This window comes from Chrysemys picta, chromosome 1, assembly GCF_011386835.1.
Source record: "Chrysemys picta bellii isolate R12L10 chromosome 1, ASM1138683v2, whole genome shotgun sequence".
Lineage (NCBI taxonomy): Eukaryota > Metazoa > Chordata > Testudines > Emydidae > Chrysemys > Chrysemys picta.
Genome location: NC_088791.1, coordinates 322,254,702 through 322,269,750, shown reverse-complemented (window position 1 = coordinate 322,269,750; position 15,049 = coordinate 322,254,702). Strand labels below are relative to the sequence as shown.

At 43.0% G+C, this 15,049-nt stretch overlaps 1 protein-coding gene across 19 annotated transcripts in view; it reads left to right on the top strand.

Moving 5' to 3' along the window:
* Positions 1 to 15,049, top strand: part of YAP1 (Yes1 associated transcriptional regulator) — a 185,001-nt gene that overhangs the window by 21,359 nt on the left and 148,593 nt on the right. For 11 of the 19 annotated variants that reach the window (XM_005300345.4, XM_005300344.4, XM_005300341.4 and 8 more), the window contains one exon: positions 3,762 to 3,828. In XM_005300345.4, the coding sequence (XP_005300402.2) occupies positions 3,762 to 3,828 (67 nt within the window). Of the gene's footprint in view, positions 1 to 3,761; positions 3,829 to 11,351; positions 11,864 to 15,049 lie in introns of those variants that run through there. The other 8 variants (XM_065581545.1, XM_065581544.1, XM_065581541.1 and 5 more) reach the window with 4 other exon arrangements.

Here is a 15,049-nt window from a genome sequence, read left to right as displayed (position 1 = left end):
GGTGGAAACTGTTTAACCTTTTCTCCTGATGAGCATAAGTTGTCCATGTTTTCCCACCATACATGAGAATGCAAGCTTGATACATTAGCATTTGGTCTTGGTAAGCTTTTGTTCCATGTTCTTTTAGTCTGCTAAAAGTGGTGGCAGCCTTTCCAATGCAAACATTTAGTTCTTCATCCAAGGAGAGGTTGGTGGTCTCTGTAGAACCTAAATAGCTGAACTTTTGGACTATTTCTAGCTGGTTTGCCTAGTGCCTAGAAAAGAACTGGGATTGACAAAGCCTGAATTCAGCATCTTAGGCTCCATATGCAATGAATGGGAAGCAATAGGCACCTCAGGATGGGATTCACAAAAGTCAGCATGCTAGCTGGTTACCTGCCAAAGCTAGCCAAAGGGAGATGCCAAGGCAAGGGGTGTGTCCTAAGCCTCACCTCTCTCTGAGAGAGAGGCTGCAGGGAGACGTCCCTGTGCTTGGGATTCTGAGATGCAAACCCTCTCTTGGTGTTAGGTGCCTATGTTTTTTTTTGTTTTTTTGTTTGCAAGCAGCAGGAGGAAGACTAGCTGGACCTCCCTCATAACTTAAAGCCCAGCGGGTAGTGTACTCACCAGGGATGTGGGAGACCCCTAGTTCAAGTTCCCCCACTCGGAGAGAAGGGATTTGAACAGGGATCCACTGGGCTCCTTCAGTCTCTCCTGTTGAAGCGATTCTATAGTGGATATATCATTAAAAATTTAATTGGAGCAGGGGATCCTGGGTCTACACATATACAAAAAAAATTCTGTTATTATTTATGCACAGTGGATCAGATTCAGCACTGGGCCTCAACTCCTCCTCATCCCTCCCTGGCCATTTTGTGCATCTATGGGGGGCCCAATCCAGTAGGTGAGCTCTGAGCATGCTTCCTAACAGATTGGGCCCTGCAGGCAAGTAAGGTAGATGAATGCTTATCTTTCCCTGGTTTGTGAATCATTCTGGGGTTAGGTGTCCAGATTCCTGGTGTGGCTGCAATGTGCATATGTAGAGACAGAAACATAGGCTCCTAGAGAATTTTTTTATTGCCAAATTTAAATGCTGAGTGAGTTTAGGTGCCTACTATGTTTGAAGGCAGCCGAGTGTGGGTTTTGTGATCCCAGTGGGGCCGGATTCTGGGATTTAGGCACCTAAGGTGGCAGTTAGATGCCCACATTCTTTTATGAATCTAGCCCATATCTTTCATCTTGATAGGTACTGAGATCTTTGTTAATCCCATGACCAAAGTTTGCTACCATGATGTCATTTTAGACTCTTCTCTGTTTCTTCTCTCTCCTGGGCTTTATTTGTTGCTTCTTCCTTTTCAATATTTCCAAATTACACATAATGGTCTCCTTTCTGATGTCTCCTTTTCATGTGCAGTTTATCCAAAATGCTGCTGCTACCCCTGTTTTCCTCAAACCGCTCTCTGATAATATTACCCTCTTTTTAAATCCTTTCACTGGCTTCCTAGCTCCTCCCTCATTAGAGTAAAACCCTTCAACTTCTCCCTTAAAGTTGTACATCATTTTACATCACTAATCTCATTTTCTTCTTCTCCCCCACTCTCTATCTATTGTGGTTGTTTCTGTAATACTCAGTTTGTGTACACACAGGGGCTTTAGTCTAAGCTGAAAGATCTCCAGAAAAGCCCTCCTAACACCTGAAGTGGCAGCCCTTAATGATCTTCTCCTGTCCCCCCTTCTTACAACAGCCTGTACCTAACAAATTCTGCGAGTCCAAGCACTATTCTACCCAAAATTCAAATTATTACAACATGCTTTTTAGTAAAAGGAAATTTCAAACCTTTAAATATTTTATCACTTACAATTTAGATCTAGGTTAAAATAGCCATTTATGGAATATGGAAGTTTCCCAGTTTAACAATTACGTGTGAAATATAGATGCAGAGATTTGGACAAATATCACTGTATCTAAGAAGGTTAGTCATTTTTCCCTAAAACTCTTAGGGAAAAATGAATTGCGGCTCTTAGACTTGTTTTCACATGAACGTGTCAGAGCATAAGGGTAAAATCCTGGTCCCATTGACTTCAATAGGATCACAATTTCCGCCTAAGAGTTTTAATAGAGGTGCTTCCAAAGCATTATGTACTAGAAACAAACACTGAAGCTGAAAATTATAATTTCCTTCCAGGAAACCAACAGGAAGCAGAAAATACCTCTGAATTTTTAGCCCATTTAAAACAACACCCCTTTTCACCATCTATTTTGGTAACTTAGAATTTCCTTTTTTGAATTAAGAAACATGCAAGTGAAAGGCTGCTGAACATTTTCATACAAAGCAACTAACACTAGAAGGACCTGCAGATACAGTTGTAATATCTGAAAAGATTTAGTTTAAAAATCTCTGCTAAAATACCATGTACTAGAAGAGAGACCCAGTCCACAGCATGTAGATTTGATGACAGCTTCACCATCCTACAGATGATATCATCAAACCAAAAGAAGCCAAGTGCCTATTGGTTAAAGAGATTGTATTGATTGGAGCAGTTTGGGTTTTTGTTTTGTTTTTTGTCCAGTTCACAGTCTCTTTTCAATAAGTAGAAGCTTTGGTAAAAGAGGACAGGTTGCCAAGGCCACCTGTTCTGTGCTGTTGTGGTGTACAACATGAACAGAAGTACTAATGCTTAAAAGTCTGACTCACCTAATTAGTTATTAGACTCTAGCAGAATCTGTCTCAGAAACTGAACCTCTTCATGATAAGGCGTTTTGTGAGTTAACACATTTCTCAGAACTGTATGCAGTATGGACTCTACAAGACTCAAGTGCACCATAATGAGTTGATGTAAATAAAAATTATGTGGAATTAGTGAAAATTGATAGAGGCTATATTATCTGATTTCTGAAGAAATGTAAAAATAAATGTCAATATAAAATTGAGAGAAACGGATGCAATTTTGAAAAACTTTAATGGTGAATAAAAGCATTGGGATGTCTGCAGATATTATAACTGAGGAAATTGACAGCTCCACAGCAAATAGGTTGGTAGTTTAGAAATGTAAAGATGCAGTAAACAGAAAACACTCCTAAGTTAGGGCTTGTGTCCCTACTGGGGAAATGCGCTCTATGGGGGTGTGACTTTTAAAGTGCATTCATTAATGTGGTGCATATTAATTGCTCTGTGTAGACCCTGCAATACATTAGTGCACTTTAAAAATCACACCCCACCAGTTAGATACACCCTTTTATAGCTATGCACAAAACATTCCTTATTGGAAAAATGTGTTAAATAAATATATAAACCACTTCAACTATAAATGGATGGACGTCCACATCTCTTGGTTAAGGTTATTGGCTTTTTGCATCCTTAAGATAATCACTCTTTTTTACTCTGCAGTTCTTCTATTTAAAAAATACATGAGGTAAAAATATTAATTAGCTAAGAGAGAGAGGTGCATCTCTGATGACAATGAAAATTGTTTTACAACCTTAACTTTGGAGTCATTACTGTGACTCTGTGATGCAGTTGTAATTTAGTGGATGGAAATAAGGAGAAACTAGCCCCAATTTTTGAAAAATAATTCAGTACTCTCTATAAAAATGTTGCAATGTCCAACCATTTCTAGGGTTGAGATGACATGGATCAAGTCCTAACCACTAAATTTCCCTTCATAGATTTGAGCAAGAACATAATGTAAAAGCTTGCAACTAATTTAGTAAATATTAAAGATGTCTATTAGTCATTTTGTAGATGCTGGTATTAAATATGCGTTATTTCCCCATATTTCAGTGTTCAAAAGGATCCTGAAACAAAGGAAATAATTATTACATCAACTATCTTCAAAGTTTCTGCATATGTAAGTATTAACTTTCTTGCCATGGCACCTATACATCATGAGAGCTAGGCATAAAACACATTCTCAAGTTTAATTATACAACATGAAAATATCAAATTTATTTGAAAATCAGACAAAAATGTAAATAAAATGTAGTATTTAATTTGAAGAGATTGTTCAGGCACACTATTTTTTATTAACCCTTTTCCTGATGTCATCTTTGTTCTGGTCTTTAATAACATTTCACCAATGAGCACGAGCACCACTTCATTTTCTATTCAGTTAAAAAATAATTGTTGGGCCCTGTGGCTTTCTAGGAATATAGGTGTAGAGCTCTAGAGAGAAGAGCATATGCAAAGCAATACATTCCAGCCCAGTGCAGCCATTTAGCTCATACAGTTACTCCTCATTTAACGTTGTCCCACTTAACGTTGTTTCAATGTTATGTCCCTGCTCAATTAGGGAACATGCTCGTTTAAAGTTGTGCAATGCTCCCTTATAACGTCGTTTGGCTGCCTGCTTGTAAGATTCTGTGGAAGAGCAGTGACTTTACAAGGGAGCACTGCACAAGTTCCGCTTCTCCACCTCCTCCCCTTCCCTCCCAGCATTTCCCCTCCCAGAAAGTCCTAAGGAGTGGAGACATGGGGCTTCCCTGCTCCTCCTCCTCCCTCCCAGCACTTCCCGTTTAGGACTTTCTGGGAGGGAGGAGGAGGAGCAGGGAAGCGCCGCATCTCCACTCCTCCCCCTCCCTCCCAGAAAATCCTAAATGCCACCAAACAGCTGGATTTTCTGGGAGGGAGAGGGAGGAGTGGAGACATGGGGCTTCTCTGCTCCTCCCCCTCCCTCCCAGCACTTCACGCTTAGGACTTTCTGGGAGGGAGGGGCAGGAGCAGGGAAGCGCTGTGTCTCCGCTTCTCCCCCTCCCTCCCAGAAAGTCCTAAGTGCCGCCAAACAGCTGTTTGGTGGCGCTTAGGACTTTTGGGGGTGAGGGGTGTCACGTGCTCCGGAGAGGAGGTGGAGTGGGGGTAGGAAGAGGTGGGCCTGGAGTGGAGGGGGGACAGGAAGAGGTGGGCCTGGAGTGGAGGGGGGACAGGAAGAGGCGGGCCTGGAGCATTCCCAGCAAAATCCGAGCCTGTTCTCCAGGGAAGCTGTTGCTACTCCTGCAAAGGTGCTTCCTAGCGTTGCCTGCAGCGGGCTGTGCCTGTGTGGGGTAAGCCAGGGGCACTTCCCAACCACAGTACAGTACTGTACAGTATGCAGTATAATGTCTTTTGTCTGTCCCCCCAAAATTTCCTTGGAACCTAACCCCCCACATTTACATTAAATCTTATGGGACAATTGGATTTGTTTAACATTGTTTCACTTAAAGCTGCATTTTTCAGGAACATAACTACAATGTTAAGTGAGGAGTTACTGTACTGTTATTCGATATAAACTCAAGATAGAATCAGTAGAAGCTAAGGGCTAGAGTAACAAAGGAGCTTAGGTGTTAACAATGCTCAGTGTTGCGCTACGTAATTTCCCTGAGTTAGGCGTCTCGTCTCCCTATACAATGCAGGGGAAAAGAAGAATAGGATTCACAAAAGCTGCCTAAACTAGCCAATAGTAGATGCTGAGAATGGGGTGGCTACTAAGTCCCACCCTTCTCAGAGTTCAGCACCATTTGGGATTCACAGCTGGGAACCTTCTATTGGAGTCAGATGCTTAAGCCATTTCTTGCAAGAAAGGGAGTGATGCATATGTGTCTCCACACAAAACAGCTGTGGGAGGAGGCCTAATGGATAGGAAACTCATCCAAGATGTGGAAGATCCCAATTCAATTTCCCCGCCCCATGAGGAGAATGGATTCAAACAGGGGTTCCCCTCCCTCTTTTTAGGAAAGTGCTTTAATCACTGAGCTATGGGATATTATGCTGTGGGTCAGTCTTAATCTCTCCAGCTGCAGATGTTTCATTGTGTATGAAATACTTAAATATGCATTTGGACCAGTGAGAAAGAGAATATAACTGACTCTATGGTCCAGTGGTTTGAGGGCACTCCCCAGAGAGGTGGGAAACCCATGTTTAAATCCCTGCTCCCCATCATGCAGTGAGGAGAATTGAACTGGATTCTCCCACATCCTGGCTGTGCTAACCACTGGGCTAAAGGAAGGAGTTGTCCTCATCCTCTCTAGGCTGTTTTGTATGGAGTTAGGCATGCTCTGAGCATACTTACCAGAGGGGCTCCCCACGAAAGTTAGGCAGGGTAACGCCAAGTCTAAGGATCCTGCTGGGGTTTAGGCATGAAATAGGCACCTAGCTGCTGTGCGGGGTCAGGACTGAGGCAGCTGTGCCTCAGCTGCTGAAATTTAAGCACCTTGGGGACTTTAATGGCAGAAATTTAGTTGTCTAGGGAATTTGCACACCTCCAGGGTGAGACAGCAGCTGAGCAGGGTTTTTGTGAATGCCAGTGGCACCTAAAGTGGCAGTTCGGCACCTAAGTTCCTTTTGTGAATCTAGCCCTAAGTTTTATTTTGAGCCTGCCTTTATTCAGGCTTCTGTTTTGCACTTGCAGTTTGGATTTATCATAGAGAATTTGCTGGATAGGGTGTGGTGTGCCTGATTCTTACTAAAGATTACAGGAGGGTTTACAGCATAAGAGGGCTTGAGGGGCCAGGTGGGTACCCACTTATAGACCTCCTCCAATTGTTTTCTGTCCTTCTGGCTGCTGAGTTTCTGAAGCCTCTGGCTTCCCTATTTCCCCGTGCAACACCATATGCTTACCATAAAGATGAGCTTGGAACCCACCTGAACTGTACTACATGCTTCCCAGTTTTGTTGTTCCTCCGCTAGGCAGATCCGTTCCAAATCCTCCACCATGCACCTGAGCATGCAACAATTTAAATGTAAGATAACATATCTTCCAAAAGAAAAAGAGTTGGTGTCACTGCAGACAACACACACAGTTGTTCATCAGTGGGCCATCATCTTTTAACTATTATGCATCGTTCATAGAATGTTTTGGAACACTTTAAAAAAAATAATCTCTTGTGTGTTTGTCAGTATTTTTACCTCTCTCCTGCCCATTACACTCAGGTTTCTTTTCATATAAAAAATGCTAAAACTATATTCCTGGAACCAAAAATTACTCATTAGCATTTTTATTTTAACACTGTGCAATTGTTTTCATATCTGTGAATTGGTATTCGTTTGACAAGAACTTCAGAGATTTATATTATTGTTTGGTTAGATTTAGGTAAAACATCCGAAAACACTTCTGGGTGCCTTTGTCATATTTTAAAAATACCAAGAATATATTCAGTGGTCTCCACAAAACCAACAAATGGAGGAATGGGGAAGAAATCCCATTCCAATCACAGATCCCTGTCCTTAGCACACTCCCTCCTTCCCAAAAGCTTAGGAAAAGAAGTTGGCTTTGCAGCATTTTCTGGAGGTCAGCAAACATGGGTTATTTCAGATGAAGTAGGGAGAGTGAATTCCAAAATCCAGGCCCACCATGGAGAAAGGCCTGCGCACAGTTTCCTCTTATAAAATGAAGAGACTCTAGTTTGAGTACCTGTACTGCCTCAAAACAGGTTCAGTTTCTGAGTTGATTTAGGTGTAGTTTTATGTAGAGTGCATATGGTAATCTGATCTTGAGGTGATAAAGACACGGATCATATTGGTAGTGTCCGCATCCGAAAGAAATAGTAACAACCGCTTAGCCAGACATAGATGAAAGAAAGCTGTCTTGGTCACTGTTGCTATATGATCATCTAACAGCAGCTGGGAATCTAATAGAATGCTAATTCTGAAAACTGGAGTAACAAATGGTAGACACGTATCCTCAATTAATGAGGCAAAGATAATCCTCACTATATCTTCTTGTTGAATCCTCATTCTACGAGCATCATTTCTTTTTCATCTGGACTGAGCCTCAGCCAGCTAGCCCAATCTCTACCAAAAACTGGCTGGATCAGATAAAATAGAGAAATAGAGCTTGGAGTCATCAGCATAATGAAAACACTGTGTCATCCCATGCCTCCTTACTAACCCCAGCCCCATATGCTTAACTTGACAACTTGGTAACACTGATTTAAGTGCTGAAACCATGTAATTACAGAAAGCACTGTGATAAATTGGTACTGAATATGTTCCAAAACTCTTTTCAATTTTTAATCTTCTGACCTTTCAAAAAAAAATCAAACTAATACTAGATTTTAGGACTTAGTTACATGAATATAAGTATTTTAGCACAGATTTTGGCAGTCCAGAGAGAGTGGGGAAGGGAAGTACACCTCTACCCCGATATAACGCGACCCAATATAACACAAATTTGAATATAACACGGTAAAGCAGTGCTCCGTGGGAGCGGGCCTATGCACTCTGATGGATCAAAGCAAGTTCGATATAACCCGGTTTCACCTATAATGCGGTAAGATTTTTTGGCTCCCAAGGACAGCGTTATATCGAGGTAGAGGTATATTAGAAATTTTTGTAACAATTGTATACTTCTGAACTCAAAATGGTTTAAGAAGTTCAAATTATTTGCATATAACCACATTTCAGCATGAAGAAACCTGAAGTATTTATGATATTAAATAACGAAGAAATTTCTTGAATGCTAACTCATCCTTAACTACAGCAGTGCTATTGGCACCAGAGTAGTAAATACAAACACATATATATTTGCTAACTCTTAAGATATACTGTATTGATAAAATGTTACACATGTTGTTTTGGAGAGATGTTCAATAGTATTATTTACAGTATGTCACACACATGCTATCTAAAATCATCACCAGATTATCTCCATTTCTCCAAAGCCAGAAGTTAAAATGATCCAGCTCTGGTATCACTAAGTCAACCGAGTGTCACACACACACACCACCTGTTTAAACTCTGAACTGCAGATGGAAATTATGCTATTCTTAATTTGTATATAAGGCATCCAAATATTATGGTGATGAGGCACCAAAATATACAGATAGAACTACTCTTATCAAAAACTAGTGCAAATAAAAAATACAATAAAATGTATCTCAGCTAACTAAAATGACTTTAAAAGGCACCCAGAACATAGTGCAAAAACTCTGCCTAATTTAAACCTGATTGTATTTCATGGTATCAAATATTTTGATCAATATTACTTTTTGACACATTAGTATTTATACAACACATACTTTTATTTTTTATCCAGCAAACTTTAGGTGGGATTCTGTAGCCTTTACACAGTCAAAACTTCAATTGAAGTCAATTTTGCCTGAGTAAGGACTACCGGATTGGGCTCTTCAATAACAGTCAGAAATCAATAAAATTTGATCCACAACCATAGCTTGATATTGCTCCTCTCATTTTTCTTGAATCTTAAAACATTATTTTCAACAACATGCAGTAGTTCTTACTAGGTAAATACAGAGAAAGTTATTTTTGAGTATGTAAATATTTGATGAGATGGTGATCAGATGCCTAAGTGAATCCTGACTGGAAAAGGGTCAGTAAGAGAATATATTTAGGGCCCCACTGAAGTTAACAGGTTTTGCCATTGACTTCAATGGCAGTATGATCAGATCCTTATTCTTCAACCATTTGTAATTTAGTCCCTAATTATGCAAAGACTTACGTAGGTGAATATCTTTACACATTAAATTAAATGGAACTACTGACTTACATAAAGTTACTTACCTGTGCAAGTGTTTTCAGGATTCTTGCCTTAATGGGCATCTATTCTACCATTAACATGAACTCCACACTGTCCGCAAAATTGTCACAGTGCATTTTGTAGATAATAAATTAACTGAATATAAGAGTAATTGAATGTAAGAATTCATAATGTTCAAATAAAGCTGTTTAGCGTTACACGTGATCGCTTCCTGGCTCTTTGAGCTGTGGTCAAGTGAAAAATTCTCTAAGTTATATCTAGTTTGTTATTAATACTAGATTTCCCCCCCTCAGGATGATAACGGTATGTGCTATCCTTCAACCAAAAGCCATGAACAGACATTTGCCTACTTCATTGTGGATCCTCTGAAACGACATGTTCATGTTTTGTACCATTCTTTTGGTGGGAGCTTATTTTTTAACTGATTTATTCTTAATCTCCAATTCTACGTATTAGCAGTATAATGGAATGGAGGAGCTCGTCTTTCTATATGGAATTAATTAAAAATTCCATAGTTCCATTCCCTTCAATGAAATACACATTGCCTGCCTATGCAAAAATGTGAACTGTGATATACATTTTACGTAGTTTTTGTTGAATGATTAAGAAAGAATGTTTTATGTTCACAGATAAATCATAATTTTATACAAAATGTTTAAAAAGTCTTTGTTTTTCCTAAATTGACTTTAACTGTAAGATTCAGATCCTGCAAACACTGATGCTTGTACATACTTTTACTTATGGATGTAGCAGCCTAAGCCCGCCTTGAAGGCAATGGAACTAATCATACATAAATCTTTACAGGAGTGGGCCCATAGTGAGTGCATCAGACTATCTGAATTCTTACAAGGGTCCATGAATCTTGCTCTTCCAACCCCCTACATTTTGTTACCTGTTGTGTTTCAAAAGCCTCAATAAATATATAAAAATTCTTATTCTCATCTTTTTGTCACTAATTTTAATAAAATTTCATTTTGCATAATCTAGTTAGTAAATGATAGCTGTGTTATACACTCACTGGTCTGTATTATGCAGCATACTGAATCTAACCTCTTGGGTTAAATGGACTGAAAAGCAGGTTTCCATTGAACTCAGTAACTAGAGAAATGTTTTTAATGTTTTCTCTGTGTAATTTACCCTCTCCCAGGACAGTCACTCCGTGACAAAATTAGTGTCCTTAGTGAAAAGTAGCAGTTACGGGGAGGGTGGGGTTCCATTGTGCGATGGCGGGTTCCAGCTCTTCCCCCCCCCCCCGCCCCCAGTCTGGGGATGGGGGCAAGGGATCCCATTTCTTTCCTTCACTTACGCCCCTCCCCGCCCCTGCCTAAGTCTGCGGGTGGAAAGGGGGGCGGTGGGAAGACCGGTTTCTCCCGCGCCCGTTCAGGGGATGGGGACGGGGGGGAGCGGTGCCCCTCTCCTGGGGGTCAGGGATCGGAGAAGTCGCATCTCTTCTCCCGCAGCCCGTTCTAGAGGCAAGGGGGGGCTATTTTTCCTTCCCAATTCCGGCGCTGAGGTCGGGGGAGGGGCGCAACAGGAGTCTGGAAGTTTGGAGGAATTTATTTTTAACTTTTCGATGCATGGACTTCTGCGTTGCAGGGAAGCGCAGGCGGGCGGGAGTAGATGCTTGAAAAATGAGGCGGGCGGGTGCAAAAGGGCTGGCTCTCCTGGATGTTGTGCGGGCAGCAGTCCGCGCAAGACTTGATAGCGGCCACTGAGTCTGCCAGATTCCGTGCGGGCGGGCGCAGAAGGAACCGGCGCCTCTGATTGGATTCTGTGCGGGCGGGCGCAGCAGGACTCTGCTAGAGGCTGGCTGTAGGATACGGTACGGGCGGGCTCGCAAGGGGCGGAGCTGGCTGGGAAGTGATGCGGGCGGGCACATCTCAGAACTTTTGTTTAGTGTGTTGTGTGAGTTAGTTTCCGCCGCCGGGACACAGGCGCCGGCCGGGCTGGGCCGGGCTCGGGGAAGTTGCTGCTCGGTGGGGCTTGTTTTGGCAGTTGCTGCCGCCGGTTGTGTTTTCCGGCTGTGGGGGGCTGAGCAGCAGCAGCGGGGGAGCCCCAGCCTAGACAGCGGGGCATGTGGGGTGGGGAGCCCGGGCTCTGAGTCGCCGAGCCCCGATACGGACGCGGAGCCATGGATCCCGGGCAGCCTCAGCAGCAAGCGCAGCCCCCGGCGCAGCAACAGGCGCCGCCGCCGGGCGCCCCGTCTGGCGCGGGGCAGACCCCGGGCGCGGGGCCTCCTCCGGCCGGGCACCAGATCGTGCATGTGCGGGGCGACTCGGAGACCGACCTGGAGGCGCTTTTCAACGCCGTGATGAACCCCAAGGGCGCCAATGTGCCGCACACGCTGCCCATGCGGCTCCGCAAGCTGCCCGACTCCTTCTTCAAGCCGCCCGAGCCCAAGGCCCACTCCCGCCAGGTGAGGGGGGCGGCCGGGCGGGGGCGCAGCTGGGAGCTTTGCTGCTGTTATCGTGAGCGCCCGGGGGGGCGCGCCCCACTCCTTCTCCTCTCCTGTGGGGGGGGGGGGGAGCGCCCTACTCCTCTCCTCTCCTGTGGGGGGGGGAGCGCCCCCTCCGCCCCCACCTGTGTGTGTGGGGGCGGGAGCGTCCCCCCTCGTGCGTGTGGGGGGCGGGGCGCTCTCCTGCGCCACCCCTCTGTGTGTGTGTGGGGAGGGAGCGTCCCCCCTTCTCTGTGTGTGTGTGGGGGGGAGCACTCCCCCTCGTGTGTGTGGGGAGGGAGCGTCCCCCCTTCTCTGTGTGTGTGTTGGGGGGCACTCCCCCTCGTGTGTGTGGGGAGCGCTCCCCTGCGCCCCCCTCCTGTGTGTGTGGGGGGGGAGCGCCCCCCTCAGTCCTTTCCTGTCTGTATGGGGAGTGCCCCCTCCTCTGTGTGGGGGGGGAGGGCGGGGGGAGCGCCCCCTCCGCCCCCCGTGTGTGTGTGAGAGAGAGAGGAGCGCCTTCCACTCTTGCGTTCAGGAGTTTTGCAGGGGGCTCACTCCCTTTCTTGTGGAGTGTTGTGGGGCAGTTCCCCAGTTTATTAGAGGGGGTGGGGTGCGCCCCTCTTCCTGCCTGCTTTCTGGGATCCTTAGGGATTTTAGTTGGGAAATCTTGTAAATAGTTCTGAGCAGGAGTTACCAGTGTCAGCAGCTGATTTTTGTGCTGTTCACATTAGGCCCTGTCTCCCGCCAGGGCCTCTCACTCCCCAGCAGCCTACTTGGGCACCCAATAATTGTTCTCTTGTTTTCCAGCTTTTGTCGAGAGAGGGGGATTTAAAGCCCTTGAAATTAATTTTAGAAATCTTTCACTTGAAAGAACACAAGGATTTGGTTCTCTGATGTAATCTTCACACTGTTTGTTTATCTGTGGGGAGGATGAGGAGGAGAGGAAGATAGAGGGATTGTGTCCAAACTTTTAAAAAAAACCAATATGGATGTGGCTTTTCCACCATTTCATCATTGCACTCCGTAGGATTAAATTTCCCACATCAGAAGCTAATTCCAGTGCATTGGTTTTTCTGTCCCTGTTGGTACTAATCACCTTTCAGCTTTACTGAAGTACCATTAAAGTAATAATATATGCAGATTGGACTGAAATAACTTGCTTGCTGCAGTCCTGTAGTCTGAACACACAGGGTACAATCCTGCAGGCCTAAAGTACAGGCTGAAAAAGAGTTGCAGGATTGGGCCCATAATAAGTCTCTAACAGTGTTTGTTCTTTAAGCAGTTTGACTCATGTGCCAAGATTGAAGTGTTGATACACATATGACTAAAAGTTAATGTTTAGGCTGCTGTTTACTAAATTTTTGTAAACTGCCTCTCTGCTCAAATGTTTTTATTAAGCAATGAACTTTGTTGCTAAGTTATAAAATAGATTTTATTGTAAGCTATTGTCACTTTATCTGTGTAGCCAATGGAAAAGAGATTTGCTCTGTATTACACTGGTGCCTGGTACTCCTGTAGTTAAGGGTCTGTCAACATTTCCATTATTAAACTCCGGTTTGGAAGGATTTATAACTCGGCTGTAAAAAAATTTACTCCAAGCTAAGCCTTGGCATATATCCTCTCAGCCTAGGAGTTGATTCATTTCCCAAATATTAAAAAAACAAAAACAAAAAAACACAGTCTAGTCTTTAAGTTAAAGCAGTGGCTCTCAAACTTTTTTACTAGTGACCCCTTCACATAGCAAGTCTCTGAGTGCGACCCCCCCCTTATAAATTAAACACTTTTTTATATATTTAACACCATTATAAAAGCTGAAGGCAAAGTGGGGTTTAGGGTGGAGGTTGACAGCTCGCAACCCCCCATATAATAAGCTCGTGACCCCCTGAGGGGTCCTGACCCCCAGTTTGAGAACCCCTGAGTTAAAGGACTGCAAAGAAAATAGAAAATGGTGGGGGTGGGTTATTTCTAGATTCTTGCTTTCTTGTAACTTATAGAACTATGAATTATTGATCATGATTCACAGAGTTAGTCCCATTTGGAGTGGGTGGTAACAGCCCATTTGAACTCTTGAGATTTGGGAAGAAGGTTACTACGTGTACAGCTAATACTACTTATAACTATTTTTACTATGCAAGTTTTATCATGGTGTTCCTATGCACAAATGTGTACTAATAGGTATTCAGCAATCATTTATAGCTAGATGCTGTAATCATGTATACTGTTGAGTACATATTAAGACGACAAAATAAGTATATTACATATTTGAAATGTATTGTATGAGGTGCACGTTATTAATATCTATCCATATAGCATGCACCTTAAAGCTTGGGGGCTGTGTATGTACATTGCAAATGCTACTAGAGTACACAATTTAGCTAAATTCTTTGTTCCTTGGTGCTGACTGGTTTTAGTACAATATATTGTAGTAAATCATGTAGTTAAAAGCCAGTTGAAGTCATAGGATTATTGGGTTCATTGTTGACCTTTTCATTTTAAAATGATTGTGATGGTGTCCTTTTTCCTTGGCTCTTATCTGATCCTGCCATAAGAATATCCACCTTGGGATTTTTTTGGGGGGGAGGGGGGTAAGGAAAATATTAAGTGTTTGGTTAAAATCCAAAAAACCAAATACTTCACATTTGAGTGAGTTATGTCCTTCCAATACATGGTTGCTTTTGCAAATTTTAGCAAAATGCAGACACTGGATAATTGTGTAACATAGGCCAAATTCTGCTTTTGAGAGTTTGCATTCTATTACATCATAAGGCACAGTAGCTGATTTAATGAGAAATGGGATGAGTGTACACCTCTGAGTTCATAAATGAGCCCCATGTATTCTGCAATACCTAGGTACAGTAGTATGGCAAGGGCTGGCATTTACGTAATAAAATATAGGAGTGCAAATTATCCTACTGTACATGGGAAGTGAATTCCCTTATATATATATGTCAACATTTAAATATAGTTTTCATAGCTTTTTTTTGTTCTCCGTGGATTTGTATCCATATCAGGAAAAATGACACAGTTTAACATGATTCACTGTCCTCAGGTCAAGAGAGACCCAGGGTTTTTTGTGGGCCAGGGTTGAGGAAGGTTTGCAGAGATGTTTGTGGAAAATTTGATTTGTTTGTCCACATTCTGGCTGTAGCTAGTGCTCCTCCCTTTTTA